Here is a 26722-nt window from a genome sequence, read left to right as displayed (position 1 = left end):
TCAGCCTCAAGTGGAAGTGTCTACTACTGAACTGCCGACAAATATTTCTTGATAGTGAGAAGTATGTCACGAATTTAGATTTTGTTCGTAAAGCTTCTTCACCAATGTTTCACGCCTGCGTTACATTCTTCACAGTCTAAAATTCGGGCACCTTGCGTACTGACTGAATCCGCTGGGGCAAATAAGAAACGACATCACAGCCCTGTCCGGGCTGTTCCTTGATCGTGTTTTAGCGCAAGGACCCCTCTTTTTGCGCAACAGAGACAGGATTCCCCTCTTGCTGGGCCCTTTCTGAGCCTCCAAGATCCATCTGGGACCCCAGTCTGCAGTTCTGGAATGGGCCGACAGGCTCAAAGATCGTGTAACGGATACATTCAAACCCGCCCTGTTTCCCATTCAGCATAAAGTATCTACCACTTGTTGACCGAAAGATTGGAAACCCAGCCAGAGTGACCAGGGCATGTTGTATACCAGGTAAAGTACCCACCACTTACAGTCCCGAGTACGACACCTTCTACTGTCTTTCTCACGATCTATAAGAAAGACAACAGCATCTGGTTCACCGTCAGAATAAACAATTCCCCAACAGATGCGCATCTGCGGCAAAGAACATATAAACGTGCGAGAGAGGTGGGGGAACTGGTACTGAGTGACACGATCACTCTTGTGTCTGCGAGTCACGGTACTTCAATTTGTCCCTACAGCTGCAGGTGAATGACTTGTTGGATTTCGTAGTCACAAATGCGAAAATCAAAGACACTAGGGGTAGACTCATGATCACTCATCAATTTACAAGGTCACAGCACGAGTTTTGTGATATCGACAGTGACAGTTTGATTTGCCCTCGATCAGCCTTGATCCTGCCAAGGAGACTCCGAATTTTCAAAGACTCTCTTGCATCACGCAATTGGCAGTATCGTGTACACGGACTTTCCGGGGTTAAGTTCTCACCCTGAACAGATCGCGGAATCGATGGATTGATCGAGAGACCCTGCTTAACGAAAGATCTCTGCCCAATAAGTCACCAATTCTATCACCGCCACATAATTATGAGTAACTTTGTAGGATGGATCCTCGCATTCGGAGTTCCTCCCATAAGGCTGACCTCAAGATCCACCAGCCAATGGCAACTTGATCGCAAACCTCGTGCGATCTTCAAGTATAGCATACGTCAGCCTTGCAGCTTCACCATTAACACACTCGTTATATTGATGGCTACGACCTGACACAATAAGATGCTCAGTCCATGCTCAATACGTGAACCAGAGACGTGGAGTAGAAGAAGTCCTAATATTCTTTCTAGGCGAGAGTGCACCACGGGTATCATAATCTCATGCGCTAAATGTCAACCAGATGTTCCATCTTCTGGGGTTCCAACTATTTCTTCCATTCAATCTGCCATTGCCATATCCTCATCATCGTCATCTTCTTCTTCTTCTTCATCATCATCCGTACCATCCTCGTCGTCAGAATGGTCCATGTATTCATCCGCTCTTCCGTGCAGCTCATTCCATCTGCTTGGAGTAGGAGTTGACATATTGCCTTCATTCCCAGTCCTTTCCAGATCTCTAGTTGTCGATGGTGTTAGGGCCGTTGTACCTCGCCCACGACTAACCCCGGGTCGAAGTCTGGGACGTCCACCCCTACGCCCACTTGCACGTCGTCTCTCGCGTTTTGGAATGACTTCCTCTCCATCCTCATTAAGTAACCTTCTTCTTCGCCTAGGTTTGTAGTCAGGATCTCGGTTGTCTTTGAAGTCCTGACCCTCGCCGTCCTTAGCCCATACGGTGACCTGATCCTTCTCCTTGTTCCTCTTCTTGATCGCCATCAAGTTTTCTAGGAATCGTGTCTGCTCAGCTCGTTCTCCTGACCTGTCTTTTCCAACAGGAATTCGAATGTTCCATTCCTCCCTGATAGCGGCTAATGGATCCTCCCTGATAACTTTTGGCTTGACAACAGTCTCTTTGGTCGCGATCCTCGACGCACATGCACCGAGAAAATCAATATTTCCATCGAGATGGCGCAGAGCGGGAAGGGGGCGATCGCTATCGCGTGTTGCAAATATAGCTTCGGTGCCAATGATTTCCGCCCACGAACCTTCAAATGTGCGCCCTTTGTATGATATGACCGGCCTTTCTGAATGTAGCTCGAGGATCTGGATATTTTCATTCCCATCACGTGTTTTATCCACATCGTCTCTTGTGTCGTCCTCTGCCTCGTCTCTATCGATTACTTTGCCTTTGTCTTTGTCGTTGCTTAATGCCGGATCGATTTCAGGTTCGTCGTCGTCCGCCTCTCGTTCTGGGAGTGGCTCATTGTCGTTATCGTCATCATTATCATCCCCAGCATGAACACCTCTCAAACTAGGATTGTGATCAAGCCAGGTTTTGTAATACCCGCCTCGGCTGTGGTGAGGCGCTCTTGGCTGTCGGTCCTTAAATTCAGGAAATGAAAGATCGACGGTCAAATAGTATGTCTTTGACAAGGAGTCAGCTGGTTGCGTACAACGGGCATCTTGAGACCAAGGTAAAACAGTACCTCTGTTTCGGTGTTTGAATATTCGTATTCCCACTCTTCTTGTTCATCCCTTTCAAGTTGTTCCTCAATGTTGACAATTGCTGCCTTGTCTGCCAATCTTGCCTCGTCCAACGAAGCCATAGTAAGATGAGAAAATCTGCCGGGAAAGCCACTAGATGCTTAAGAAAGAATATGAGAATGCTGCGCTCCTATGACTTGATCGTCTTCGTAGATAAAAACAAACACAACACTACCTAAGGAGACAAAATTCGAAAAGTCAGTAATAGCTTTGTTGACAAACTGCAAACATTCAGTCGCGAAACTTTAGCTTGGTTAAGGTACTTGCCAATTGGGGGATGTCCCAGGGTCTGGAAGTCGGTCAACAGCGGCACTTTCTGAAAAAGCACAGAATTACAGGGATCAGGCGGGGCAGCTTCTGTGACTCGCGACTGCCCCGCTATCGCTGTTACAACCTTTTGATGAGTCTCATTGGGTTTGAAACAGTCACACTTATCTTGACGTTTTCTTAACACCTCAGGACTTGATATAGGGTCATCTATCGCTACAATTATCTGGACATACATCGTGTTACATCAGTGGCCATTAATCTTTTCAAAGCAACATCTGGTCTCTATACTTTTATCTTCTTCACATCTTTACCATCATATCTAGGGTACGATGCCCACTGTTCACCTGTTGGACTATGTCGCTGGCAACATCAGGAGCCTGGTAAATGCCATTGAGAAGTCTGGCTACGAGGTTGAATGGGTTAGATCACCGGAGGACGTTCCGAAGGCAGAGGTTTGGCAATTCTTCCTTCAATTTCTCGTTCATCATGACTGATGCGTTTTAGAAACTCATCCTCCCCGGTGTCGGCCACTTTGGCCATTGTCTATCCCAACTGTCCCAAGCCGGCTATCTTGAGCCAGTTCGAAAGCACATTGCTGATGGAAAGCCATTCTTCGGTGTCTGTGTCGGCTTACAAGCCCTGTTCCAGGGTTCTGTAGAGGACCCCGACGTCCCCGGCCTCGGAGTCGTTCCAGCTTCCTTGGACCGTTTCGAAGACTCAAGTAAATCCGTCCCCCACATCGGGTGGAACAATGCTTTCACAGGTGGACGAACCATGTACGATCTTCAGCCGGACTCAAAGTACTACTATGTTCACTCATATAAGTGCCCCTATAAGCCGGGCGAGCTTGAGTCTCAGGGATGGACTGTCGCTACTGGAACCTATGGCACCGAGACTTTTGTAGGCGCCATTGCGAAGGGAAACATTTATGCAACCCAATTTCACCCTGAAAAGTCCGGTACTGCAGGTTTAAAAACCATCCGGGCTTTCCTCACAGGTGAAGGCGCAAAGAATCTTGGTACCGTGGTTGATGAGGCTGTCGCCAGTGCGCCTGTCAAGTTCGAGGACAGCTTAACACGGCGAGTCATAGCCTGCCTAGATGTGAGGACAAACGACCAGGGCGACTTGGTCGTTACAAAGGGTGATCAGTACGATGTTCGCGAGAAGGGTGACGATCGCAACGTGCGAAATCTCGGCAAGCCTGTTGAGATGGCCAAGAAATACTACGAATCCGGCGCTGACGAAGTGACTTTCCTTAACATTACTTCTTTCCGAGATTGCCCTGTTGCCGATCTCCCCATGCTCGAGATTCTTCGTCAAACGTCTCGCACCGTCTTTGTGCCTTTGACTATCGGCGGTGGTATTCGTGACACCGTGGATACTGACGGCACGAAGGTGTCAGCCCTTGAGATCGCTACCATGTATTTCAAGTCCGGCGCTGACAAGGTCTCAATCGGCTCCGATGCCGTTCTTGCTGCTGAAGAGTACTACTCTATAGGCCGCAAGCTCTTCGGCAATACCGCCATTGAGCAGATCTCGCGCGCCTACGGCAACCAAGCCGTTGTTGTGAGCATAGATCCCAAGCGTGTCTATGTTCCCAAGCCTGATGCCACCCGTCACAACATCATAAAGACACAGTTCCCTGGTCCCAAGGGCGAGGAGTACTGTTGGTACGCTTGCACAATCAAAGGTGGTCGCGAGACTCGTGACATGGATGTTGTCGAGCTTGTACAGGCCGTTGAAGCAATGGGAGCCGGAGAGATCCTTCTCAACTGCATTGACAAAGACGGCACCAATAGTGGGTTTGATCACGAGCTCATCAACCAGGTAAAGGGAGCTATCAAGATTCCCGTCATTGCCTCAAGCGGTGCTGGTAACCCGGCTCACTTCGAAGAAGTCTTTGAGAAAACTACTACGGATGCTGCTCTGGGAGCCGGTATGTTCCACCGCGGCGAGTACACCGTCAAACAGGTTAAGGACTACTTGAAGGAAAAGGGTCTCAAAGTTAGACAATTCGATGAATGATTTTAGAACCATCAAAGATAGAACAAAACAACAAATAATAGACACTATTTTGACTTGCACACGATTGCTTTAGTATTATCTTAACTAGCAGGTTTGTACTACGTTGAAAGTCATCACCGTGAAAGCTTCAGAATGACAAAAACACCTATAAGCTCCTACACCCTTAAAATCCGTGAACGAAAAGAAAAGAGATGCGCCAAAAGCCCTGGGACTGTTGAACTTTTCTGCGACTCAACGCCCGACGCTGCCAGATCTCTCCAAGAATAGCAGAGCAAACCGCCGAGAGAGCCTCCAGACAAAATTTGGTAAACACCGACGAACGAAAAATGACACAACAGAAACTAAGGAAATACATCCACTCCCTAACTCCACAAAAGACAGGAAAGCGACGATACCTATAGCTCCATACCCATCAACATCCACTTCTTGCTCGTGACATCAAGACCATGAGCCCAGTGGTCTAGAGTAACCATGTCGAAGCCAACCCACTGTAGACTTTTGGTCAAAGAGTGGACGTCGTCCGCAGGGATGCGTCTATCTATGCAAGTGACAATGTGGGCACAGTCCAGAGGACCGTCGGCCAGTTCGATAAGAGCCATCAGACTACCAAGAATTTAGCATTTCTACAGAGACTAGGGAACAATATCACTCACGCCTTTTTCAGGTCTCGGCCAAGTACGCCTTCGATATCAAAGAAAACAAAGAGGGATTTCTCCTCTCCGTCATCAGCAACAAAGGCACGGAAGCTCGCTCCGCCGGCATAGTCCCACATCTCCAGCCAAGCGGTAATATTGTAGGCAGATAGCTTGTCATCAGAAACAGGCTTGAAGTGTTCGGGAAGCCGGTCATCGGACGGCGGCGTTGGTAAAAAAGCACCAGACAGGCCGGAGCCATTCATGGACGAATTCCTCTCACCGTGGAAAGTCGCCTTCATGGACTCGCAAAAGAATCTCTCACATTCTTCCCTGATCGAAAGTGCTGCCCCCCCTCGTCGACCCAGGCGCCGGCCTGGGATCTCGCGCTTCTTGCTCTTGGGCAGAAGGGCGAGCTCGTTAGACGAGGTTAGTGCGGCGAGGGGGGGCTTGTTGGAGGGGAGGGTAGTCCTGAGGAAGGGACCTCAGGAATACCACTCGGCCCCTGTAGTAGAGTTAGTATTGTGATAAGATTTGGTGCTGAAAGGAGAGAACATACCTGCAACCCCGGTAGTGCAGTAGTGGAGGCCCTTGAGGTTGGCGGCAGAGTCGACGAGGTAGCAAGAGGCAAGGACATTGACCTTCTGGGCAGCGGCCTCGCCGTAATTACTACTGTAATTCAAATTCTGATTATTCATTGGCGCCATTTCTGATGATGATTCCGGGTTATCGACTAAAAGTTGACAAAGTTGGGTAAGGGTCGAGGTTGTTGATCGGCGGAAGTTGACTGATAGCGTGTGGTGATGTGACTCTTCAGACCAGCGGTTTAGAAATCCTTTTAAAGAATTTGTATGTTGTTTGTTTCGAGGCGAACGTGGAGGAGTAAGTTGTGGAGAATGTCTTGGATGCGTTATGAGTAGATGTAAGCCTAAGATCTGTCTGGTGTTTGGGCAGCGGTGAGGTTAAGTAAGAACGAGGAAGGAGAGGAACCCAGGAATTTGGTGACCTCGGGGCGCTCGGGGCACAAGGAACAGTGCGTTTTAGGTGGACCCCTCACCTGAGGCTCTGGAATTTTGTGCACAGGCAGTCCACAGTCCACAGTGGAGGAAGGGGTTGCCACAATTGCAGCCGGGGTAACACCTCATGGCCAAGTACAGTGCGACTATCTTATCTTGGCAGCCGCTGATATGAGCTAAGCCGAGGCCAACCAAATTCGAGAAATGGAAAGAAATAATTTGGGGTGCTCGTTGATATCGTCATTTGGTATCACATGATTAGACTCTATAGATTCACTGTCAAAGGAATTGACTCATATGGGTAGCAAGTTCATGATAATGATCATCATCACTATTTTCAACTCATTCTTGGCAGATATAAATCCATCTCAGCTAAGCATTCTCTCAACTTAGCGCACTGTCTCGCACTAATGCGAACGCCTCCGCAGCACATGGCCGAGTCTACTGGTTGATAGACGCCAGCTGGCAGAGTAACAATGCAGAGGTCGAACTGCAAATGTAACTGAGATACTGTAAAGCAACCTGTACGTGCATATCTTTAGTGGAAAGAAGAGCCTGGTTTGATTGTCCTTGACCACGAGTCTAATCCAAACAAGAGTGACTGAACTGAGCCCGTTGGTGTGTAAAAATGTCTTAAACTGAGGATGCTGATTATCACAGGAAGGAACTGACTTCCCGCTTATCCAAGCTACTCCTCAATCTCCTCATCTAATAGGTCGGTATGCCTCCCTAGACAATCTAGGGGATGGCAGAAAACTTAGTACTACAGTCCTTAGTGACGAAAATACTTATGTTCTTTGGTCAGTTTATTTTCTCTCCCTGATGTAAGGGTCTCAAGGTTTCTGACCCAGAAGACACCACACGTATTCTTCTTGGTTACTCAGCACCGTTACACACAACGTTTCCAAGACTGTCCCACACAGATCGTCGAATGTGTCAGCCACTCATGCCTGAAGAGTCTAGAATCCTCTGCAATCATCTCACAATAAGGGTTCCTCAAGCGCTTACACAACAACCTACTCGCCTCAGTTTCGCATTCTACTGTACAGCAATTACTGTATTCGGCTTTGGATGCTGCCGCTGTGCCACAATTGTCAATGACAGACACATTGCGTGCTGGCTTCTTCCGGATTTGCATGATATTGGCTCCGTTACAGTTTTTTGTTACCCACAAACCCCAGTTTATTGATCAAAACTTCCACGTCGTACCACCTGATTCGATCATGATTCTGTGACCCAAATTGGTCTCTAAATATTCATGATTCTCTTCTCGCCCACTAATAATGAAGAAACTGATTCCAAGATACACACTTTCTCGACCAACTCTACGCATGTGCATCTCCAAGCAGGCTAATTAACCCCCTTCTGTCGTGTAAGTTGATTGGTGGATGTGCTAGGTTCCCATGGTGGTGGTGCCACTACCCAACCCCGCGTTTTGCTTCTATCGGGTATGTATCCAGACCGAGACCATCACCAAAAACATCCATGTCTGGCTGCATTTCTGCTGCAGCCAGAGACATGATCAACAATTGAGATACTCAATTCGATCCCCGGCGTTGTCCGGGCGCATCATGTTACTCACGAGACCAATGGTATGTGGAGACAGCCCGACAGAGTCGACATTCATGAACAAGATCCATGAAGAGGCAGCAATTTCATAAGAGCCATTTTACTCGCAAATAAGCCAAAGCTCAAATTAGTTGACTAGCAACAGCCATGCCATAGGAGGAGGAATATCGCATCCGTACTCCCTTAATGCTCGAGCCACCGTTGACTACCTTATGAAGTCTATCATCGTCTGTCCCTCCGTCTTTACGCACCATTATGCCATGCTATCCTCAATGCCGTCTTTCAATCTTCAACTGCTCAGTCAAGCCGGTTTGCCGTACCCCAGCAATCCTGACCAATCCCTATCAACCACCCCTGCCCTGAAGTACATAAAAGAAAGACCACAGCCAAATGGCAATAACATAGTCTGAACAACCAACCAGAACCAACGTTAATACTATCATACAGTGTACTCCACATCTCCCGTGTCACATTTGTACTATCCTGAACATATCGTATTCCAATACTACCTCTAGTCTTGTACCATCATCCATGTCGTGCACTGAGGCTCGCAAATGCATCTGGGCTGTGTCGCCCATTTGTCCACGCAAGGTCAAGGCCAAGGTTCATACTCTCTCTGCTCCTTGCAGCAAATGGGTCTGAAGTGGTCGCAGCATTTACGTTAGCAACGACGCCAGAAGAAGGCGCACCATTCATGAAAGGGTTTGTGCTAGATGATAGATGCTGAGGCACGCTTGGTTGCTGCTGCGCGGATGCCATTGGAGCTTGCAGGGGCTGGTTTTCTGGAATGGTTGGCTGCTGGTGATATTGTGCGGCTTGCTGAACATGGTATGAAGGCTGAGCCGAGGCCGCACCTGGCTGCTGTTGTACCGTTTGAGGGTAGTTATTAAAAAGAGCCATGATCGAGGCCTTGTCTGGCCTCTGAGGTTGGTAAAACTGCTGCTGCTGCTGCTGGTACATCTGTGGCTGCTGCTCAAGGAATTGTTGTCCAGGCTGCTGCTGGGCAAAGGGGTTGTGGCTTGCTTGAGGTTGGCTCTGCATCTGCTGCACGACAGGTTGTTGCACGAAAGCCTGTTGACCTGTTTGCGCCACAGGCTGACCAGCAGTTGCGAAAAACGGGTTAGTGGTTGTTTCTGGGGGACTCAAAGGAGCTGGGCTCTGATACACGGCAGATCCCTGATAAACAGACGAGTTTTGAAACGAACTCTGCGTTTGCTCCGGTATCTGACCAAGGCTTGGCGATGCGATTCGAGTTGGGGATCGAGCGAACGGGTTATATCCAGCAGGTGCTTGATTGGTGTTAACTTGAGGGAACGGATTAGACCCTTGTTGCGACTGTTGCTGGATTGCACCTGCTGTGTTCGCTAGAAACGGATTATATCCCGTCGCCTGCGCTTGGATCGGCTGTGGGTATGTCATGTTATTACTGAAGCCCAAAGTTGAGAAACCACTCGGGGTTGTTGGTGCTGATGGGGCCACTTGTTGGTATCCTGTCACCTGTGGTGCTTGCTGTGGTGCTGGTCCTCCAGTATGGTGAGGGAACAGAGGCTGTTGAGGTGAGAGAGACATGTTCTGGAACGCCTGGCTGAACGCATCGGTCGGCTGTTGCTGTTGAGCGGCTGGCGCCCCGAATGGGTTTGTCTGGCCGTACGGGTTCCGGTTATGAAGGCTTCCTGTCGATTGGGCCGTCTGGGGTTGAGCCGTTCCTAGGCTGTCAAACGGATTTGTCGAAGCACTTGATGGAGTAGTGGGACGGTCCGTAGCTGAACGGACGGGAACACTGAGACCTGCGCCGAGTCCCAGCCCGCCAGAACTCGGTGTCAGGGGCGTCAAAGACCTTGATGTTCGCAGAGTCTGTTCTCGAGGCGAAGGTGTGGGAAGAGGTGAGGGTCGACCACTACCCTCACCCAAGCGCACAAGAGTCTCAATCGCTCGCTCTAAGTTGCCATTAACACCTTTCAAAACCAGAGCATTGCGTTTGGCGTCCTGAAATCCCATGTCTTGTAGCCTAGCCAGCTTTTGCTCCATGTCGTCCGGTTGATCAAGATCCAGGGTGGCGCCGAATACTTTTGATGGTTTATTGGGGGGTCTTGGAAACTCGCTACGTCCACCTTGCCCAGCTGTAATGGTTTTGGCGTCCTTCTTCGACTTGGACGACAGAGGGAAGATAGATGAAGCTGATCGGAATCCGAACTTCGAGTTCTTAGGCGGCAGTGGTGGAGGTGTTCCTTCGCCTATGTGAGAAGATTTGGGCTTTCCCGTTCCGCTAACAGTATTATTCATATATTTCTGTCTGATGAATCGTTCCATGGCAGAATCGGCTTCGTCAGCGTCGACCGGGACGGGTGGTTTGCGATGCTCGGGGTTATAGATGTTGTTGGATGTGATATTTCCGACCTTTCGCATGTTCTATAGACCGTGTAAGCTATGGGTTATCTTTGGGCACGATCCCCAGGTTGTTGTTGCTGCTGCTCACGTCGACTTGCTCGTTGGTCCAACTGTCCATGCTCAAGGACTTTACTTTGGAGATGTGAGTACCCAATTTTCGATGAATTGCAGCACATCTCATGCATAGAAAAACGCCCAACTAACAGACATATTAGTATTGGATCAGTTCCCGTATGTGGTGGGGGACCGTACACTCCATGATGCCCAAGCTGAAGTTGACAATTCATGTTAGCAAATTCCGATCATCTCATGTACTCGGCCCAGGATGAGCTTCTTTGTACATCTGGAGCGTACCTGGATTACGCGCGTGGCAATCAGCGCACATATTATTGCCCGGGGTGTTCTGCACAAGATCCTGCAGGGCCTTTTCGTTCCGCGCCTGCTGGCGCTTACTCATGATACTCGACATGGTGGCGGGTCTTGATAGATCAAGTTTTCAATGATCTCTAGAAGACGTGAAGTACCAAAGGAACCTGTCTCGCAGTGTAACCGTCTCGAGTCGGTCGTAGGGCTCGCGCAGTACAAGCACGGTGATCGGGGTCTGGAGTACGGAGGCCGGAGACCGGGACGGGGGTTGTCGTCGACGGGCAGCAGAAAGAAGCAAGCAATTATGTAAAGTAGATGCCGCGGATGAAGAAAAGCACTTAATTACCAACAATGCAGGCAAAAGGAGGGACAAAGAAGAAGCGATGCAATGCGAGGCGAGGCGGTTCAAGTCGTTGATGAGATTGAAAAGAAGGAGAAGAAAAGATGAAAGTTGACCTAGAAAGGGTACTTCCTTTCTGTTGCGCCGTGCGATTCAGGTCAGAGCGGTAGGTGCCTTAAGACGGACGGGATGCAGGTGCGGGAAGAAGCAGTTGCCACACTCTGGCGCAGCGTTTCAGTGATTTACTATGAGATTGAACATGAATCCAAAGCCCAAGAATAAAAAGGGGAAAATGCAAATCAGGTCAACATAACTAGAGGTAGATGAAATTTCGTTTTCAAGTTCTTTAACTAAGGGTCAGCCAAATACCAACTCAAAAAAAAGCCCCTGGCTTGGCCTGGACCTTGGGCTTAGCTTGAAGAGATTCCTCCTCGTAGACTCGTCCCCTAAACCACAGTGGAGTTCCATCTCGCTGCCCGCTTAGATCCACAGGCAAGACAGGTTACTTAAGGTAAGGTCTGGCTGCTTAAGGGCCCGTCTGTCTATCCCAACTGGGATTAGGCATGCGCTCACTTCGTCCATCCACCAGTAGAAGTGTCTCGACGGCCTTGGGTGCTTGGCTCGACGACGGGCGTCAGGGGCAGGTCGCGTGGGTGAGACAGGGTTTGAGTTAAGAACCGATATCGATTCGTAATAGCGATGAACCTCGAGGGTAATTGGGGCTGAAGATGTGGTTGTGATTGTTTCTCTAGGAGTGCGGTTATTCGTTGATGGAATCATTGCTAAATAACATCAGTTGTTGTATGCTATAATAGCCGCATTTCAAAGATTGACCTGATAAAGTGAACATGTTCATACCTGCAAATACGTCGGCAGTACTCTATTTGCATATCTGAGCAACTGAGGAAAGTTGATTGTTTTGTTTAGATACAAGCGAACGTCATTGTAAGGCCCCGATTACAAGAAGTTGACCACCACGGTAACACATGCCTAATTTCTCTGAGCATGTGGCTAGTTGACAACTATTGTCGATCATATATTTGTAGACTCCTATGGAGACTAACTTAGGAGGTTAGTTGGGATTGACGTGTCAAGGCTGAATTGTTCCTGGGACAGAAGCCTCTTACAAGACAAGATCTGCCGACAAGCCTCATGCTATGGTCAATTGCCTCACAAACTCCCACAAAGTTATTAACACAAAATTACTAACCGTTAGACCTTTTATCTCCTAAGTTTCATCCATTAGGTGACCTGAAGGTTGTGCTTGGAAAGTTACTTGCTCGGCTTCCGGGTAGCATCACCTTCTATCAACAGACCATACAAAGACTAAACGTGCCGGAAATAGCATCTTCCAATCCACTGTAGCTCGGATTGACCGGCAACGCCCGGAATGAGGATTGCCCGTGGGGTAATGGCCAATCTTCAAGGTCGAGAAGCTATTTATGAGGATCATCCTAGTTGACATGATCTTCCACCCGAGACATTGGACAATGGAACATCGGCGGAGAATGCAATATGCAAGATATCGATTTCCCACAGACGTTGAAGCGATAAAGTCAAGCTGTGGCTTGAGTATCACGGTACAGTAGGTATTTTAGCAACATCACAAGTTACAGCTCAGTCCCAGAACTCGAAATGATGTAACCCCTAGACCTCGGAATAAAGTGGAATGCAACGTCATATCATGCCGTGTAATACTAGCACCTTGCGGCGCTCGCATACCAAACCTACCGAGGCAAGGAACCTTAACATAGTAATCGCGAGTCCTCTTTGTTAGTTTTCGTATTTAACCAAATTCCACCTCTGCAATCTTCCACATTCCTGACAGCTTCAGTGATATTTGATCATCAATCATCCACTCGCATTAAAATTGTGTAAATCGTTCCGCCCTCCAGCCACCTTCATCACCCTGTTGCCAGGGCTCTTATCCCCAACCTCCGCCCGCCCTGTCCTCCCAACCACTTCAACCTTCGAATTGTCCACTTGAAACGAACAACATCCTCGCAACAGTTTCGTCCCTGACACCAAAGACTTTCCAGAAAAGGACTGGACTTGTGGCTCCCGGTGGCTGTGGTGGCTGTACAAGCTACAGAATCCGCGTTTCCAACGTCAGCAGCAAGGCCAAACCTCGCTTTACGGTATACTACCCCGCCACCAAGGCCCCTGCTCGGCCCAATACAGAGCCCACGACTCGACTACATAAACACTAGCTTAGTTGTTGGGTAGCTGCCTCGTGCGTACGTGCTCGAGCTGTCCACGTATAGCGCACGTATACGGCAGACGGATACCCCTTGACTCCTCCAGGATTCGAGGCAAAACTCTTGGCTTCTACTTATGCCAGAAGGTCAGACGTAAGGAGGACTTGTCAGCCACTTTCACCCCCTGCACACACAATTTCTCTCTTAAACTGTCGAAACCTGTCTTCTTCAACATCAAGAGCCATCTCGCAATCCGCAGTTTCCGGTCTTCCGAAAAACCTAAGCTGAATATCGATCGAGCCGGCATGGTCAATTGCTGAAGATCCTCAACCCCGCCACGAATTCGTCTACCGAGCTTCCCGATAGCCTATTCGAATATTTGAAAACTCGACGAACGCGAAAACTTCCTTGTGCTAGGATTCGGTCTACAAGTATCATACGAAATGGCGGGCATTGAACAGCTCGAAGTTCACAGCAAGGCATGTCACTCGCTCTCCCCTGTATTGCGGATGCCGTACCAGGCACCGCATGAAGAATTGACGCGAACTTCTGGCTAACACTTTATAGTCGTATATTGTTCGCTGGGTCAAAGTCGACGAAGGAAATACACTATCGTGGAGCGTACAACCTCACAAGAAGTCCATGTACGCACCTGTCTCTTACACCGTCGGGCGCGAGCCTTCCCAGGCTCCGGAATGAAGCTGTGTACTAATACGATTGTAGCAATTTTGGCATTGTTAAACATCCCGGTAGCGGTGCCACCACTTTTGCATCTTCAACAACCGAAGACCTGAATAATGGAGCTGAAGAGTCGGGCGGTACCTCGGACGGGAAGTCTGGCCGCTTTTCGAAGAAAGATATAAACGCACAAGAGCTGCTAAAAAGCAAAGGGTTTATACCCATCAAATGGATTGGTAAATGCGAAGCGGACAAGGTGTCAATCGGCACGTACGAGGTCAACCATGACCAGAGCGGAATGTACGGCCTTGTGTTCGACAACACGTTCTCGAAACAGACATCCAAGACGGCGACTTTTGTGGTAATGACATATCCTACAGGGGCACCTCCTCAGACTTCATCACATTTGCCTAATCTTCAAGCACCGAAAGCTGGAGCCAGCCAAACGAGTCTTGGGCGACACAGTAGCCCTAAACTCGACGGGGTTGCATCTGCTTCATTAGACAGTCTTCACAGTCACAACGCCGTAGGAAACGCAAACTCTGTTTCTGGTCGTAGCGAGGTTGGCTCAGGCAATTATCATGTAGGTGTTCTGCACAAGAGGCGTCGCAAGAAGGGACAAGGCTACGCTCGCAGATTCTTCTCGCTTGACTACTCGACATGCACACTGTCGTACTACTATAATCCTAAGTCTTCTGCGCTCCGAGGTGCTATTCCCCTAAGCTTAGCCGCCATTGCTGCGGATGAGCGACGAAGAGAGATTAGCATCGATTCAGGCGCTGAGGTCTGGCATTTGAGAGCCCCCAACGATAAGGAATTCCAGGACTGGGCGCATGCGCTCGAAAAGGCGAGCCGCGTTGCAAGGGGATTGGAGACCCTGGATCTTCCCAAGAAGGATCACTTGAAAATCAATACACGCCAGCTTCAGCCTATTCACCAGTCCTCTCCACAAGAAGACAGAGAATGGGAGCAGGTCGAATCTCTGGTTAGCCGTGTCGTTGGAACACGCGATGCTCTTCGACGCCTAACCCGTGAGGTCACAGCTCAGGCAAAACCACCACCAGTAACCAGTCCTCAATATCTTTCACCTGGAGCCGCGACTAGTGCTATCGACGAGAACGACACGTATTTCACACCACCTCCCGAACAGAGGCGCTCCTTCTGGAGAAGAAAGTCAAACACTCCTGCGATATCCCCTGCCACACTGGGAGCGCCAACAGCTCTGGCAGTGCCAGCACCAGGTGGTGTCAGCACGACTATCTCTGCCAACGTGCCAAACCACTCAAGGAGACAATCCAAGGGGCTCGTTAGAGAGGAGAACTCGCTGCAGGATCATTGTCAATCACTTCTGACAGACCTTGACTCAGTTGTGTCTGAATTCACAACACTTATCAACAACAGTAAGCGCCGTCGCATGCCAGTGCCCTTGTCTGCAGGTGGCGTGTCAAGGAAGAGTATAGACACTGTCTCGACAGCAGACGAGTTCTTTGATGCCGAGGATGCTAACTCAGCCGTTCTTAAAATTGACGGCAGCGAGGACGAAGCTTCACGATCAGAAGAGCCAGAAGACGAGGAGGAAGATTCATTCCGAGACAATTCCTCTGTGTCATCTATAGGAGAGAATGACACAGCAAACCTGGACGATGCATCTCATCTTTTCCCCACGAAACCTAAGAGCCTTACACCTTTGCCTATTGAGCATGCCGTTACCAGAAGATCAACCATACCACCTGCAGCTGCAGCTGCGCCAAGTTTGATCGCGTTCTTCAGAAAAAATGTTGGCAAAGATTTTAGTACAATCAGCATGCCTGTTACCTCGAACGAACCGTCATCCATGTGCCAAAAGGTGGCTGAACAGCTGGAATACGCACAACTATTAAACCAAGCTGCAAAGCAATCTTCTCCCACAGACAGACTCTTGTTCGTCGCAGCGTTTGCAATCTCCCAATTTAGCAGTGGACGAGCCAAAGAACGTGCTATCCGGAAGCCTTTCACACCTCTACTGGGCGAAACCTTTGAACTGGTTCGAAGCGAAAAGGAGGTGCCTGGAGGTTTCAGACTCTTAGTCGAAAAGGTCCAGCATCGACCTCTTCTCTTGGCTATGCAAGCAGACTCAGCCAACTGGTCGTTCTCCCAATCACCGGCCCCCGGCCAGAAGTTTTGGGGCAAGAGCGCTGAAATCACAACTGATGGCCGTGTTCGAATTGTGTTACGTCTATCAAACGGCTCCGAGGAGCGATATTCATGGAATATTGCTACTATGTTCTTGCGCAACGTGGTCATGGGCGAAAAGTACGTGGAGCCTGTGGGCACAATGCATGTCGTCAATGACAGCACTGGTCACAAGGCTGCAGTTGAGTTCAAGAGCAAGGGCATGTGGGGTGGACGCATTGAGGATGTCAGTGTGGAAATCTTCAACCCTGAAGGAGCAAACACAGGAAGCGGCTTGGTAGGCACATGGACCAACAGCTTGAAGACAACAGGTAAAGGTGGCGGCCAGGAGATTTGGCGTGTTGGACCACTGGTGGAAAATGCTGCCCAGACATTTGGCCTCACAACTTTTGCTGCCAGTTTGAATGAGGTTACAGAGATCGAGAAGGGCAAGCTCCCTCCTACGGACTGTCGCCTACGACCTGATCAGCGCGCATACGAACAAGGCGCAATCGATGATGCTGAGGATATGAAACAAAAGCTGGAGGAAGCTCAGCGCGGTCGACGCCGAGAACTCGAAGAGCGAGGTGAGACATACAAGCCTCGATGGTTCGTCAAGGTCGAGAACGCTCCAGAGGGAGAAGAAGTATGGAAGCTCAAGACAGGAAAGGATAGTTACTGGGAGGAGCGCGCAAAGGGAAGCTGGCAAGGGGTTGAGGACCTCTTTAAGCTTACATGATGATTGATGACAGTCAAATAGACACAACCATTGGATTCAGTTTTCGATACCCATAGTTGAATGAATTGTATGTGTAGAGTTCTTTGGACTTGTGTAGTCAAAAATGTTGGTTAACATGATGGGTCACTGAAATGACGTGGCGTGTTTAAGATGAAATAGAGCATATGCAACAGAAGGCTGACTAGAGCATCCCTCGTGTTCTAGCTTATGAGGTAATGCTGGCAAAGCTTAAGATGGACGTTGAGAGTTGATTTTAGGTAGAGCAAGACGAAACTCTAATGACGATCATACAGTCTTCCTCTTACAGACCCAACTAGGCAAAGTGTCACTTGAAACCTCCTATTGCAGCTTAAAAAAGCCAAGCATTTTCTTGGCTCTGAGATAGAGTGGTGACCCGTCATTTGGTGCATTGACTGGCAGGGGATGTGATGCACCCCAGACGAGATTACCAGATGAAAAGAGGGCCTTTTGCATAGTGAAGAACCACAGTATTTCACACGAGGGTCATTCTTGGCTGAGAGCGCCCAGATCTTGAGTTTAATTATGCAGCAGGCGAGATGTGATATTGGCGTTGCGGTGAGAATGCTGAGGCGAGTGTTTGTGAGGGATGAGGGATGAGCTTGGGACGAGGCAGTGCTGAGTGATCGACGTGACGATTGAAATTTGGCCAGCGTCTCAGTTGGATTTGACGGGTCTAGAAAATAAACCCAAGCGAAATCCATGTCAAGTTCTGCTCATCGTCATCCAGTCTCAACAGTCAAAGCTCAGACTGACTGATACCAGAAGAAGGAAAGGCTCAGACTCAAGATGTACTGTATCTGTCTGTAACTTAATATAGTCCAGAGAAACACTATCAGAATGATAGTGAGTGCTCAACAACCAGTAGTATCTCAGTAAGCTAACCATACTCTCGAGAGGTTGAGTTCCTATTCTTGTTCTTCAAAGGAATACGGTATGGCCCATAGGCTTGAGAGGGCCCCACTGAAGTTTAGCGGGACGGGAGTGGCAGAATGGCCCCTGCCGATCATTGAATCTGCAGGTGAGAATGAGTGGATTCTTATTTGTGTTATTGGTTGATAGATACCTAGGTAGTTTCTTTTAAGCTTGTACATGAGATGAAATTCTTGATATCTTAACAATCCACGATTCAATACTCAGACATTTAATGCCAGCCCCAGACCAGCTTTCACCAAGTATCAGGATCAAGGCGAGAGAGAGAGACTGTGCCACCAGCTGGAGCCGTTTAAAAAGGAGCCTCAGGGGGGTTACGAGACGAGTTTCAGCGGCGCGCCAATCGCTGATCAGAAGGCGCTTGCTCCAGCCGAAAGGGAGTGTCATGCATGAGCAAGGGGGGCGTGTGCCGATAGCTTAAAAAGCATTACGACGACTTTGGTGGGTCAATTGAATTTCAGCATTGAGCGAAATCCAGGCCAAGAAACGAAAAAGAGAAGACAGCAAGTGATACCAATGCACTATAGGCCTTGGACTTGCCATAGAAACGGAGAGATTGAGTTGTTAGGCTCTTGGTTTGTGGCTGCGCACTCTTGGGAGTTTCTTGTCATCGATGAGGTGTTGAGACGTTTGTTGACACACGTGAGACGTATAACTTGACTGTATACGAGTGATGCAGCACCATGGGCAACACTAGCAAAAATAACGAGAACAGAGTTTGACTAGAGGGAAAGATGGTTAAATGTTTGTTTGTGCCGATCCTGTTGTAGTAACAAGTACACATACTCATGACCAACTGGTAACCGCCTTGTTTACGAATGTTACAACAGTTTGTTCTTCAACAAGTGACAAGGGAAGACACATCAGCAGACTACAGACCATCAACTGAGTCTAATCATTCAGTGATAGGCCGGGTTAGCACAGCCCATTGATTCGTGTACCTGACTTCCGTCGTCTAAGTGTAAACATAGCCAGACACGATAGGACGGTGTAATTGCCGGTAGATGGCAATTCAACTACACTCGTTTCATCTGACAAGATAGTTTCACAGCACTGAACTACAAGAGCATTGTGCTGCTTCACAATAACTACCTACCTAGCCGCTGGACTTGATCGTCAACCCATCATCATGCTCTCTTGGCCCTCGAGATTAGGTGTGCCAGCCATGAATTTGTGGAAACTGAAATTACTGGACCAGACGTGCCCCACGTTTAATCCCCAATCCATGGCTTCCCCTTGGATTCGACGGAAGTCAGTCCAAGCTTTCCAAGGAAGAAATGCCCACAGTGGACGGCGTTAGTCGCTTGGACTGACCACCTCAGTTTCCATTCTTAACTTGGTACGCGGGCGGGAGCCAGATGGAAATGGAAGAGTCTGCATCGTCCAATGCTTGAATTGGTACCGTAAAATACTCAGTTTACTTATCGAGACACCCCGTCTCTCCCTAGATTGGTAGGTACCAAGATAATGCCGAGTGCTCAAGCTACCAGCCCATTTCAGGGATCAATTACCTGCCGTCCAATCCAATATCCTTTGATACCACCACTCTCCACGTTCTATCCTGCTGTGTCATTCTGTGATTGTCGATTGACTTGGTCCCGACTTGTAACTTTGTACCTGTTGTACCACACCCCATCTTCCCATTTTAAAACCCCATTCCAACCTCCGTATCACGCTCTCTTTTCCTCTCCTCTTCTTCCTCCCTCCATTGATTTTTTAATTCCTTCAACTTACCTTTCAACCGGTTAACGCCTTTCTGTCGTTTTCTCTCCGGTCGTGATCTTCTCTCTTCTTTCGTTCCACTTCCCAACTCCCTCGTTGTTGGTTTTCTTCTACTTGGACTGTAATTCTGCTTCCTCACCCGATCCGCTCATTTCGATCATTTCCCGCCCTCAATATCGCCTCTAAACGACAAACCTTGAACTGTATTAATTTCGCCATACTGTTCGAGCAACCAATCTAAAATGAAGACCGTTGCTTTCCTCTCCGCCTTGGCGGCTGTCGCTTCGGCTACCCCTACCCTCAAGGAGCCTCCCAGCAAGCGCGCTTCTCTCCCCGCCGTCTCGGTTTCTGGCAATGGTTAGTAGTCAATTGCCTCAGAGTTGGATGTGCAGTCAGTGTTGACAATCAATTAGCTTTCTGGACTGGCAAGGACCGATTCTACCTCCGAGGTATCGACTACCAGCCCGGTGGTGCCTCTGCTAACGAGGATCCTCTCGCCGATCCTGATGTTTGCAAGCGTGATATCAAGTACTTCAAGGAGCTCGGCGTCAACGTTATCCGCGTCTACGCTGTCGACAACAAGGCCGATCATGATGCGTGCATGAAGGCGCTCGACGACGCTGGCATCTACCTCGTTCTCGATGTCAACAACCCCAAGTACTCCATCAACCGTGCCAAGCCCGGTCCTTCTTACAACGCTGCCTACATCCAGAGCGTTTTCGCCACCGTCGAGATGTTCGCCAAGTACGACAACACACTCGCTTTCTTCTCCGGAAATGAGGTCATGAACGACGAGAAGGATACCGACAAGTCCGCTCCCTACGTCAAGGCCATCACTCGTGATATGCGAAACTACATCAAGGCTCGCAAGCTCCGCCAGATTCCTGTCGGATACTCTGCTGCCGATGTTGCCTCCAACCGTATGCAAACCGCTCACTACATGAACTGTGGTTCTGAGGAGGTTCGATCTGACTTCTTCGCCTTCAACGACTACTCCTGGTGCAACAGTGACTTCAAGACCTCTGGCTGGGACGTCAAGGTCAAGAACTTCACCAACTACGGTATCCCCATTTTGTAAGTCGATTCATTACTCATGTTGGTCTATCCTAACCTTGCACTAGCCTGTCCGAGTATGGTTGCATTGAGAACCGCCCTCGTAAGTTCGAGGAGATTGAGCCCATGATGGACGACCAGATGTCCTCCATCTACTCCGGCGGTCTCATGTATGAGTATTCCCTCGAGGACAACGACTACGGTATCGTCACAATCAAGAACGGCAAGGTCACGACCGAAAAGGAGTTCGATCTCTTCAAGTCTGCTCTTTCCAAGTACCCCATGCCCACTGGCACTGGCGGTGCTGCCAAGACTTCCCACGGCGTTGCTTGCCCTACCTCTGAGTCCGTCTGGCAGGTCGACCCCAGCTACCTCCCCGAGATGCCCTCTGAGGCTGAGAAGTACATGAAGGACGGTGCTGGCAAGGGCCCCGGCATCAACGGCAAGGGATCTCACTTCGACACTGATAGCGGTACCGCCACTGCCAGCGTTGCCATGGGCTCTTCCACATCCACCGGTTCGGCCTCTGCCTCTGGTGATGACGACGACAGCGGTGCTGCTAACCTTGGCTTCGGTGCTCTGTACGTCTCCGCTGCTGCCACTCTCTTCACCCTCGTCGGAACCCTTTTGCTGTAGATGGCAGGCGTGCCGTCTCTTTATTTGTTTTCCTTGTTAGTGTGAGGATTGCCGTTTGGTCAGAGTTATGATTTAGGCCCCCCTCTTGGTTTTCATGATAGGCACAAGATGCAGGGGAAGAGCGCTTGATTAGTTAGGTGCGCTCCGCTGGGCACGCCGGGTTCGTATTTTTTCACCAGGAGCATTGGCGTCTAGCCCAGGCAGGGCAGACGACCCGGAAATGATTATAATGCTATCTGGGCGGTTATCGCCTTTGTCGTTTCAGTTAAAAGGATTTGGTGCGGAAGCATATTCAATAGACTTTCATTAACATGATAAGAATCTCCACTGCCTCGATAATATACTCTGTATAATCGTAACTTTATAAAGTTGTTTGTAGGTATCTACCATGCAACGGTTAATCATATCGCACGTGAGTGAGAGTTAGCCGTAGAGCGTGGCTAGAATTGGTAGGAACCTCGGCATCTCCATCAGTAGCCCACCTCTGACCTGGGCTATGTCGCAGCCAAGATCAAGCTACCCCATGGGACAGTTTAGCCCGAGATTCTTCATCCCTTATAAGTACTCTTACAATACCATTCATGCTCTTCTCTTTTCAACGTAATCGCAATTGAGTTGAAGGTCCACAATGTCTTCCACCACACCTCTCCCCGCTTACACGTCATACAAAAACATAATTGTCAGCTCACCAAACCCTTTCGTCGCTCATGTCGAGATAAATCGACCCCAAAAGCTCAACGCCTTTACCCAAGAACTATGGCTTGAGTTTGGACGTGTCTTCAAGCAGCTCAGCGGTGATGAAGACGTTCGTGCTGTTGTAGTCAGCGGCGCTGGCGATCGAGCCTTTACCGCAGGCTTGGACGTGCAGTCTGCGTCTAGTGATGGAATCCTCTTTGGTTCTCAGGCGGATATTGCCAAAAAGGCAAAGGTAGTGAGAAACCACATTGAGGAGTTTCAGGATTCGATTGGTGCTATGGAGAAGTGTGAGAAACGTAAGTGTCACTCGTCCGACGATTTGCGAAGATGGATTACTTATACATGGGATTAAATTTACAGCTGTCATTTGCGTGCTTCATGGTGTTTCTATTGGCCTTGCTATTGATATCGCCTGCTGCGCTGACATCCGCATTTGCGCCTCCAACACACGCTTCGCCGTCAAGGAAGTCGACATTGGCATGGCCGCTGATATTGGAACCCTGGCACGTCTGCCCAAGCTTGTTGGCTCAACATCATGGGTCAAGGATGTTTGTCTCACGGCGCGAGACTTCTCAGCACAGGAAGCATTGTCAGTAGGATTCGTGAGCCAGGTTCACGAGGGCAAACAGGCGGCTGTGCAGGCTGCTGTGGCTCTGGCAACCACACTTGCTGACAAGAGCCCTGTTGCTGTACAGGGAACGAAGGAGCTGCTCAATCACGGCAGGGATCATACTGTTGCTGAGAGCTTGAGGTATACACAGGTATGGAATGCAGCGGCTGTACAGGGCAAGGACTTTTCCCTGGCGTTGATGAGTGGATTGAAGAAGACGAAGCCGAGGTTTGAGAAGTTGTAGTTTAGGGGTTCGAGAGGACCATCGACGCATGTCGTTCGGGCATGAAATTTGTACGTGTAGGTAGTTCAGTGATTGCATAGCTTCAAGCTTATTCGGAGCCGGATTCTTCTTCAGGAGGAAGGTTTTCTTTGAGTCGCTGTGTATGTGTTAATCGAACAAAGCCGATTTCCAGTCGCAAGTAACTTGGGTAAAGAGGATGCTAGTAATCAAACGTACTTCTTCGAGCTTATGCTTGAGCATTGAGACCATGTTCTCTTTCACAACCACGCGTTCATCATCGAGATCTTCAATGATGTAGTCATGGTTAGCACTGTCGATGCTGACGATGATGGACTTGATCGAAGGATCGCACTCGATAAGAACGCCTAGGATAGGTAAGCTCGGATATGCAATGGCCAGAAAATGGTGTGAGACAAACCTCTGATCGCGCGAGGCATCTTGGGTTAATTGGTAGAAGCGCAGCAAGATATCCCAAAAATCTCGAAGGATTATGATGAGGTTTAAGTTCAAGTTATGGTTGACGCTTCCCCCAGAAAAACGGTGGAGTTAATGGGAGCCTTGCATGATGCACGGACCACCTGCTATTAGAGCGTGCATGAAATCATCAGAGGCCATTCCAAATAATGTTTATTCATCCTTCACCTGCGCATCGGCATAGCCACTGTAATTTGCCTGGTTTTGCAGAGTTGTTCAAGTGGGAAACCGAAATAATGTGGCAAATCGGGTAACAAATGTTATCTAATCGCCTCCGTAGCTGGGCGTATTCTATACATGACTGTTGCAGCGTATTACTACTCCTTGTAAGTGGCATTGCTCATACTCAATACGCCACTAGTCCAAGGCAGAGTCGAGAAGCTGTGATGGCTCGATTTTCATGTCAAGTCCTCTCGTTTAGCTCTTGGCATTCTTCAATCTGGCAGGTCTGACTGGGCTGTGTCTATCATCGATATCATAGACAGAACAGGTGACGGACGGTCAATTTATCCCGGCTCCACCGGCGGACGGCGACATTGAACGGTCCTTACATCCAGATAAGCTACTAAGCCACTATGATGAAGTCACCTTGACAGTGGGGGATGATCGGCTACGCGGCTCTGTAATGGAGGTATACGAATGCAAAAGTTTAAGGTAGAAGCCGAGAGCGCACAAGTACAAAGAGCTGCCCTCCCCGTCCAGGTTGGAGTCGGAATTGGAGTTACTAGATGACGCCACTCCATCAAAGTCTCTGTCTGACCTCACACCTTGACAATCTACCACTTTAATGATCCTTGATTTCTGACGTCTCACAAACTAAATAACAAGAATAAAGAAGTTGGTTACATACAAATCCATTTGAGAATCGATCGCATACAACCCTTGTCTAAGATACCAAATAATCTAGCCAAGTTACCACATATCAGCCTCATCTGATTGAGTATATCCAACAACACTTTAACGACACATCTGCTGTTGTGATGGCAACAAACGACAATGACGATGACAATACCGGCTTCTCATTTGGCGCCCAACCCTTTGCTTGGGTTCTCATTCCTCTCTTCGTCATCTTTGTCCTCGGTCTAACCGCCACCATCATTCAAGTGAGACGACGTCGCCGCCGTCGTGGAAACCAATGGCCCGGTCAGAATACAGCTCCAGTATATACAGGTCTTCGCGGTGGAAGAAGAACGGCGAATCGGCGATCTCCATGGAACGGCACCAGGTCTGAAGAAGGACTCAATGAACTGGGACAGGCACCGCCGCCGTACGATGGCAAAAAGGAGACGCAGGATCCTTTGGAACTGCGGGATCTCGAAGCTGGGAACAGGCCGCCTGAGTATCCTGCTGAGCCCGCACCGGCTGTAGTGACGGATGGTCGAAGAAATTGATTGCTGAGATTTAGCTTCTGAATTATGACTTCTCGTATATTTGTTCATTGGACTGTTTTATACCTATCTTTTTTGAACGGAGTTAAAGGGATGAGCCGGGAGGGTACTGTATTCGGGGAAATGAATGATTCGGAATGGGGTTACGAGGCGATTCATATTGGTATAGCAATGAACAATTCTTTCTTTTTATCTCATGAGACAAGGGCCGGAGGTCGAGTTGGGTCTGCCGATATCCGTGATTCCGATCAAGCATGACCGATTGGCGAGACCACTTTAGACATCCAGTGTAGTACAGAGGAAAGATGTCTAGGAGACTCGAGTGTAGGTGGCAAACCTGAACTGAACAATGAACTGACACTCACTCCCTCTCTCTCTTCAGACAAGTTTTCCCGTCTTAGCCTCTACAATAATTTAGGCCTTGAGCTTGCCTGAACACTGGTATGCGAATCAACGACCCAATGCACTTGAGAAAAAACCAAGCAGAAGAACCAAGAATCCATCGTTGCAGATTATATGACGAAGTCACCCTCTTACAAGCCACCGGAAGCAGAGTGCTATACGAGTCGTCTGCGTGTGACACGAGTGGCCTCAGAAGACCCGGTTGGCTGCATGCATCGAGGACGGTGTCACCAGTGATGCCGTGATCAGCTCCCACAAGAGATAGTAGCACCGATAGGATGAAGGATACTCTCCTTGTGGCCTTGCCATGTTGGAAGTAGCATGTCGTGATGAGCAACTAAACTCAACACATGAGGTCGCAGCAATGGCTACAGTAGGTAGTCAGGAACTACAAAAACCTAAGATTGCAAGTGCTCTGGACCAGTACTCATGGGACTGTAAACCACGAAAGGGTTACTGTCCTTTTCTGGGCTTGTACTACCGGTTTGCCTTGGCTTGCTGCAACGTTGAGGAGTAATGCTTTTTGAAAGCCTTTGAAAACTCTGTGAATTTTGCGAAGAAGGCTGAATCAGCCTTGTATCTGAGAACACTTGTTGCAAGTCAAACACGAGACAGAGGAACTGAAAATTTTCCTGGATCCAAACTTCAGGGGTGTCCCATGTCTTTTCGATGTGTCTCGCATGAGTGAAAGGGTCTTTGCTCGGGGATCCACAGAGCAGTTTGCGCGATCTTAATATTCACACGATGCTTGGTAAAGCACAGTTCGCCTCATTTTGACAAATATCTGTTTGCAGTGAAATCTAACAGATCGGGATAAGCCAATGCCATAATAGGAAGTAAAGAGGTGGTTGGAGGGATATAGGGGGCGCCAATTAAGCATATGGAGCCATGGTTTCTTAGCGTGATAACAGAGGAGGCTGGAGATGTCGATGGGCAGAACGTGAGCGACAAAGCGAACATTCTGACTTGGGCTATGCTCCGACAAGTTGGAAAAACAGATGTGAGTAAGGTTGAGCCGTGGTAGGGATGATTTTCAGGAACATGTCAATCTATTAGGTTGGTGGTGTTAGGGTCCAGATTTGCTCTGGACGCTAGATTCGGCCAAGAAGCTTCTAAAACACTAAATTTGGAACCGGTGATTTTACTGAAACCTATTGAGAATAGTATGTCTCTGTCTTTATTCAGAGAATGTCGCATTGTGATTAAGCTATTCCTTAGGAATGCGAGTGTTTTATGGAAGACAAGTCCGGTCCGTATAGTGAGAGTTCAGCCCTACAATCCACTCAGAAGAGCGAAATAAGTATCCATGGATCCGAGTGGAGGTCTGACTGGGACTCTGGTGATCTTCTTGATAAGATTGCTCAGCTAATATCGCGTATCTTGAACTCTTCACGAAGCGACTTGGGCAACTTTTGAACTCATGAGAAGCGCTGACAGTCAACAAATGCAGCCTCATCACAGGCTTCACCCTCAAGGTCGAATTTATTTTAGTCAAATAAATGAGGCTCAGTCGAGTGACTCTTTTCCGGCCCAGCCGCACCTTTCCAATCCTGGCTCAAAGCTGGGGCCGTGGCGCTG

At 48.9% G+C, this 26722-nt stretch overlaps 9 protein-coding genes across 9 annotated transcripts; 5 read left to right on the top strand and 4 right to left on the bottom strand.

Annotated features, from left to right (window-relative positions):
- Window positions 1-1189: 1189 nt before the first annotated feature.
- BKA55DRAFT_564846 (uncharacterized protein) lies at window positions 1190-2860 on the bottom strand. Its single transcript, XM_046192512.1, has 2 exons — window positions 2539-2860; window positions 1190-2476 (listed from the first exon to the last, which is right to left on the bottom strand). The coding sequence occupies exons 1-2, from the start codon at window positions 2656-2658 to the stop codon at window positions 1391-1393; spliced, it is 1206 nt and encodes a 401-aa protein (XP_046051283.1). The 5' UTR covers window positions 2659-2860; the 3' UTR covers window positions 1190-1390.
- Window positions 2861-2974: 114 nt separating this feature from the next.
- On the top strand, window positions 2975-4951 carry BKA55DRAFT_612235 (uncharacterized protein). Its single transcript, XM_046196667.1, has 2 exons — window positions 2975-3318; window positions 3371-4951. The coding sequence occupies exons 1-2, from the start codon at window positions 3196-3198 to the stop codon at window positions 4889-4891; spliced, it is 1644 nt and encodes a 547-aa protein (XP_046051282.1). The 5' UTR covers window positions 2975-3195; the 3' UTR covers window positions 4892-4951.
- Window positions 4952-4972: 21 nt separating this feature from the next.
- On the bottom strand, window positions 4973-6230 carry BKA55DRAFT_725992 (ornithine decarboxylase antizyme-domain-containing protein; the record flags this gene model as incomplete). Its single annotated transcript, XM_046201125.1, has 3 exons — window positions 4973-5494; window positions 5545-6007; window positions 6083-6230. 3 exons carry the CDS (start codon window positions 6228-6230, stop codon window positions 5287-5289), a joined length of 819 nt encoding a protein of 272 aa, XP_046051281.1. The 3' UTR covers window positions 4973-5286.
- Window positions 6231-8633: 2403 nt separating this feature from the next.
- On the bottom strand, window positions 8634-11427 carry BKA55DRAFT_725984 (uncharacterized protein; the record flags this gene model as incomplete). The annotated part of the gene is made up of 3 exons (XM_046201124.1): window positions 10812-11427; window positions 10585-10628; window positions 8634-10517 (listed from the first exon to the last, which is right to left on the bottom strand). Exons 1-3 carry the CDS (start codon window positions 10963-10965, stop codon window positions 8634-8636), a joined length of 2082 nt encoding a protein of 693 aa, XP_046051280.1. The 5' UTR covers window positions 10966-11427.
- Window positions 11428-13843: 2416 nt separating this feature from the next.
- On the top strand, window positions 13844-16968 carry BKA55DRAFT_592948 (Oxysterol-binding protein-domain-containing protein; the record flags this gene model as incomplete). The annotated part of the gene is made up of 3 exons (XM_046195473.1): window positions 13844-13867; window positions 13968-14044; window positions 14124-16968. The coding sequence occupies 3 exons, from the start codon at window positions 13844-13846 to the stop codon at window positions 16966-16968; spliced, it is 2946 nt and encodes a 981-aa protein (XP_046051279.1).
- Window positions 16969-19776: 2808 nt separating this feature from the next.
- Window positions 19777-21644, top strand: BKA55DRAFT_327198 (Glucanosyltransferase-domain-containing protein). Its single transcript, XM_046185700.1, has 3 exons — window positions 19777-19998; window positions 20055-20715; window positions 20763-21644. Exons 1-3 carry the CDS (start codon window positions 19884-19886, stop codon window positions 21328-21330), a joined length of 1344 nt encoding a protein of 447 aa, XP_046051278.1. The 5' UTR covers window positions 19777-19883; the 3' UTR covers window positions 21331-21644.
- A 314-nt stretch (window positions 21645-21958) lies between these two features.
- On the top strand, window positions 21959-22880 carry BKA55DRAFT_592946 (ClpP/crotonase-like domain-containing protein; the record flags this gene model as incomplete). Its single annotated transcript, XM_046195472.1, has 2 exons — window positions 21959-22322; window positions 22387-22880. 2 exons carry the CDS (start codon window positions 21959-21961, stop codon window positions 22878-22880), a joined length of 858 nt encoding a protein of 285 aa, XP_046051277.1.
- Window positions 22881-22968: 88 nt separating this feature from the next.
- On the bottom strand, window positions 22969-23317 carry BKA55DRAFT_688713 (TFIIH subunit TTDA/Tfb5; the record flags this gene model as incomplete). Its single annotated transcript, XM_046199258.1, has 3 exons — window positions 22969-23016; window positions 23097-23245; window positions 23299-23317. 3 exons carry the CDS (start codon window positions 23315-23317, stop codon window positions 22969-22971), a joined length of 216 nt encoding a protein of 71 aa, XP_046051276.1.
- A 753-nt stretch (window positions 23318-24070) lies between these two features.
- On the top strand, window positions 24071-25098 carry BKA55DRAFT_327202 (uncharacterized protein). The gene has a single exon (XM_046185701.1). It carries the CDS (start codon window positions 24335-24337, stop codon window positions 24743-24745), a length of 411 nt encoding a protein of 136 aa, XP_046051275.1. The 5' UTR covers window positions 24071-24334; the 3' UTR covers window positions 24746-25098.
- The last annotated feature ends 1624 nt before the right edge of the window (window positions 25099-26722 follow it).

This window comes from Fusarium redolens (assembly GCF_020744475.1).
Source record: "Fusarium redolens strain MPI-CAGE-AT-0023 chromosome Unknown BKA55scaffold_6, whole genome shotgun sequence".
Classification (NCBI taxonomy): domain Eukaryota; kingdom Fungi; phylum Ascomycota; class Sordariomycetes; order Hypocreales; family Nectriaceae; genus Fusarium; species Fusarium redolens.
The sequence above is the reverse complement of the archived record's forward strand: the minus strand, read 5'-3'. Positions and strand labels throughout refer to the sequence as shown.

Bases quoted from the DNA above. Each gene is read 5' to 3' on its own strand.
- BKA55DRAFT_327198 (XM_046185700.1), top strand. From the start codon at position 19,884: ATGAAGACCGTTGCTTTCCTCTCCGCCTTGGCGGCTGTCGCTTCGGCT. The intron at 19,999-20,054 runs GTTAGTAGTCAA...ACAATCAATTAG, and splicing joins CGTCTCGGTTTCTGGCAATG to CTTTCTGGACTGGCAAGGAC. The intron at 20,716-20,762 runs GTAAGTCGATTC...ACCTTGCACTAG, and splicing joins AACTACGGTATCCCCATTTT to CCTGTCCGAGTATGGTTGCA.
- BKA55DRAFT_564846 (XM_046192512.1), bottom strand. From the start codon at position 2,658: ATGGCTTCGTTGGACGAGGCAAGATTGGCAGACAAGGCAGCAATTGTC. The intron at 2,477-2,538 runs GTACTGTTTTAC...TCCTTGTCAAAG, and splicing joins ATTCAAACACCGAAACAGAG to ACATACTATTTGACCGTCGA.
- BKA55DRAFT_612235 (XM_046196667.1), top strand. From the start codon at position 3,196: ATGCCCACTGTTCACCTGTTGGACTATGTCGCTGGCAACATCAGGAGC. The intron at 3,319-3,370 runs GTTTGGCAATTC...GATGCGTTTTAG, and splicing joins AGGACGTTCCGAAGGCAGAG to AAACTCATCCTCCCCGGTGT.
- BKA55DRAFT_327202 (XM_046185701.1), top strand. From the start codon at position 24,335: ATGGCAACAAACGACAATGACGATGACAATACCGGCTTCTCATTTGGC.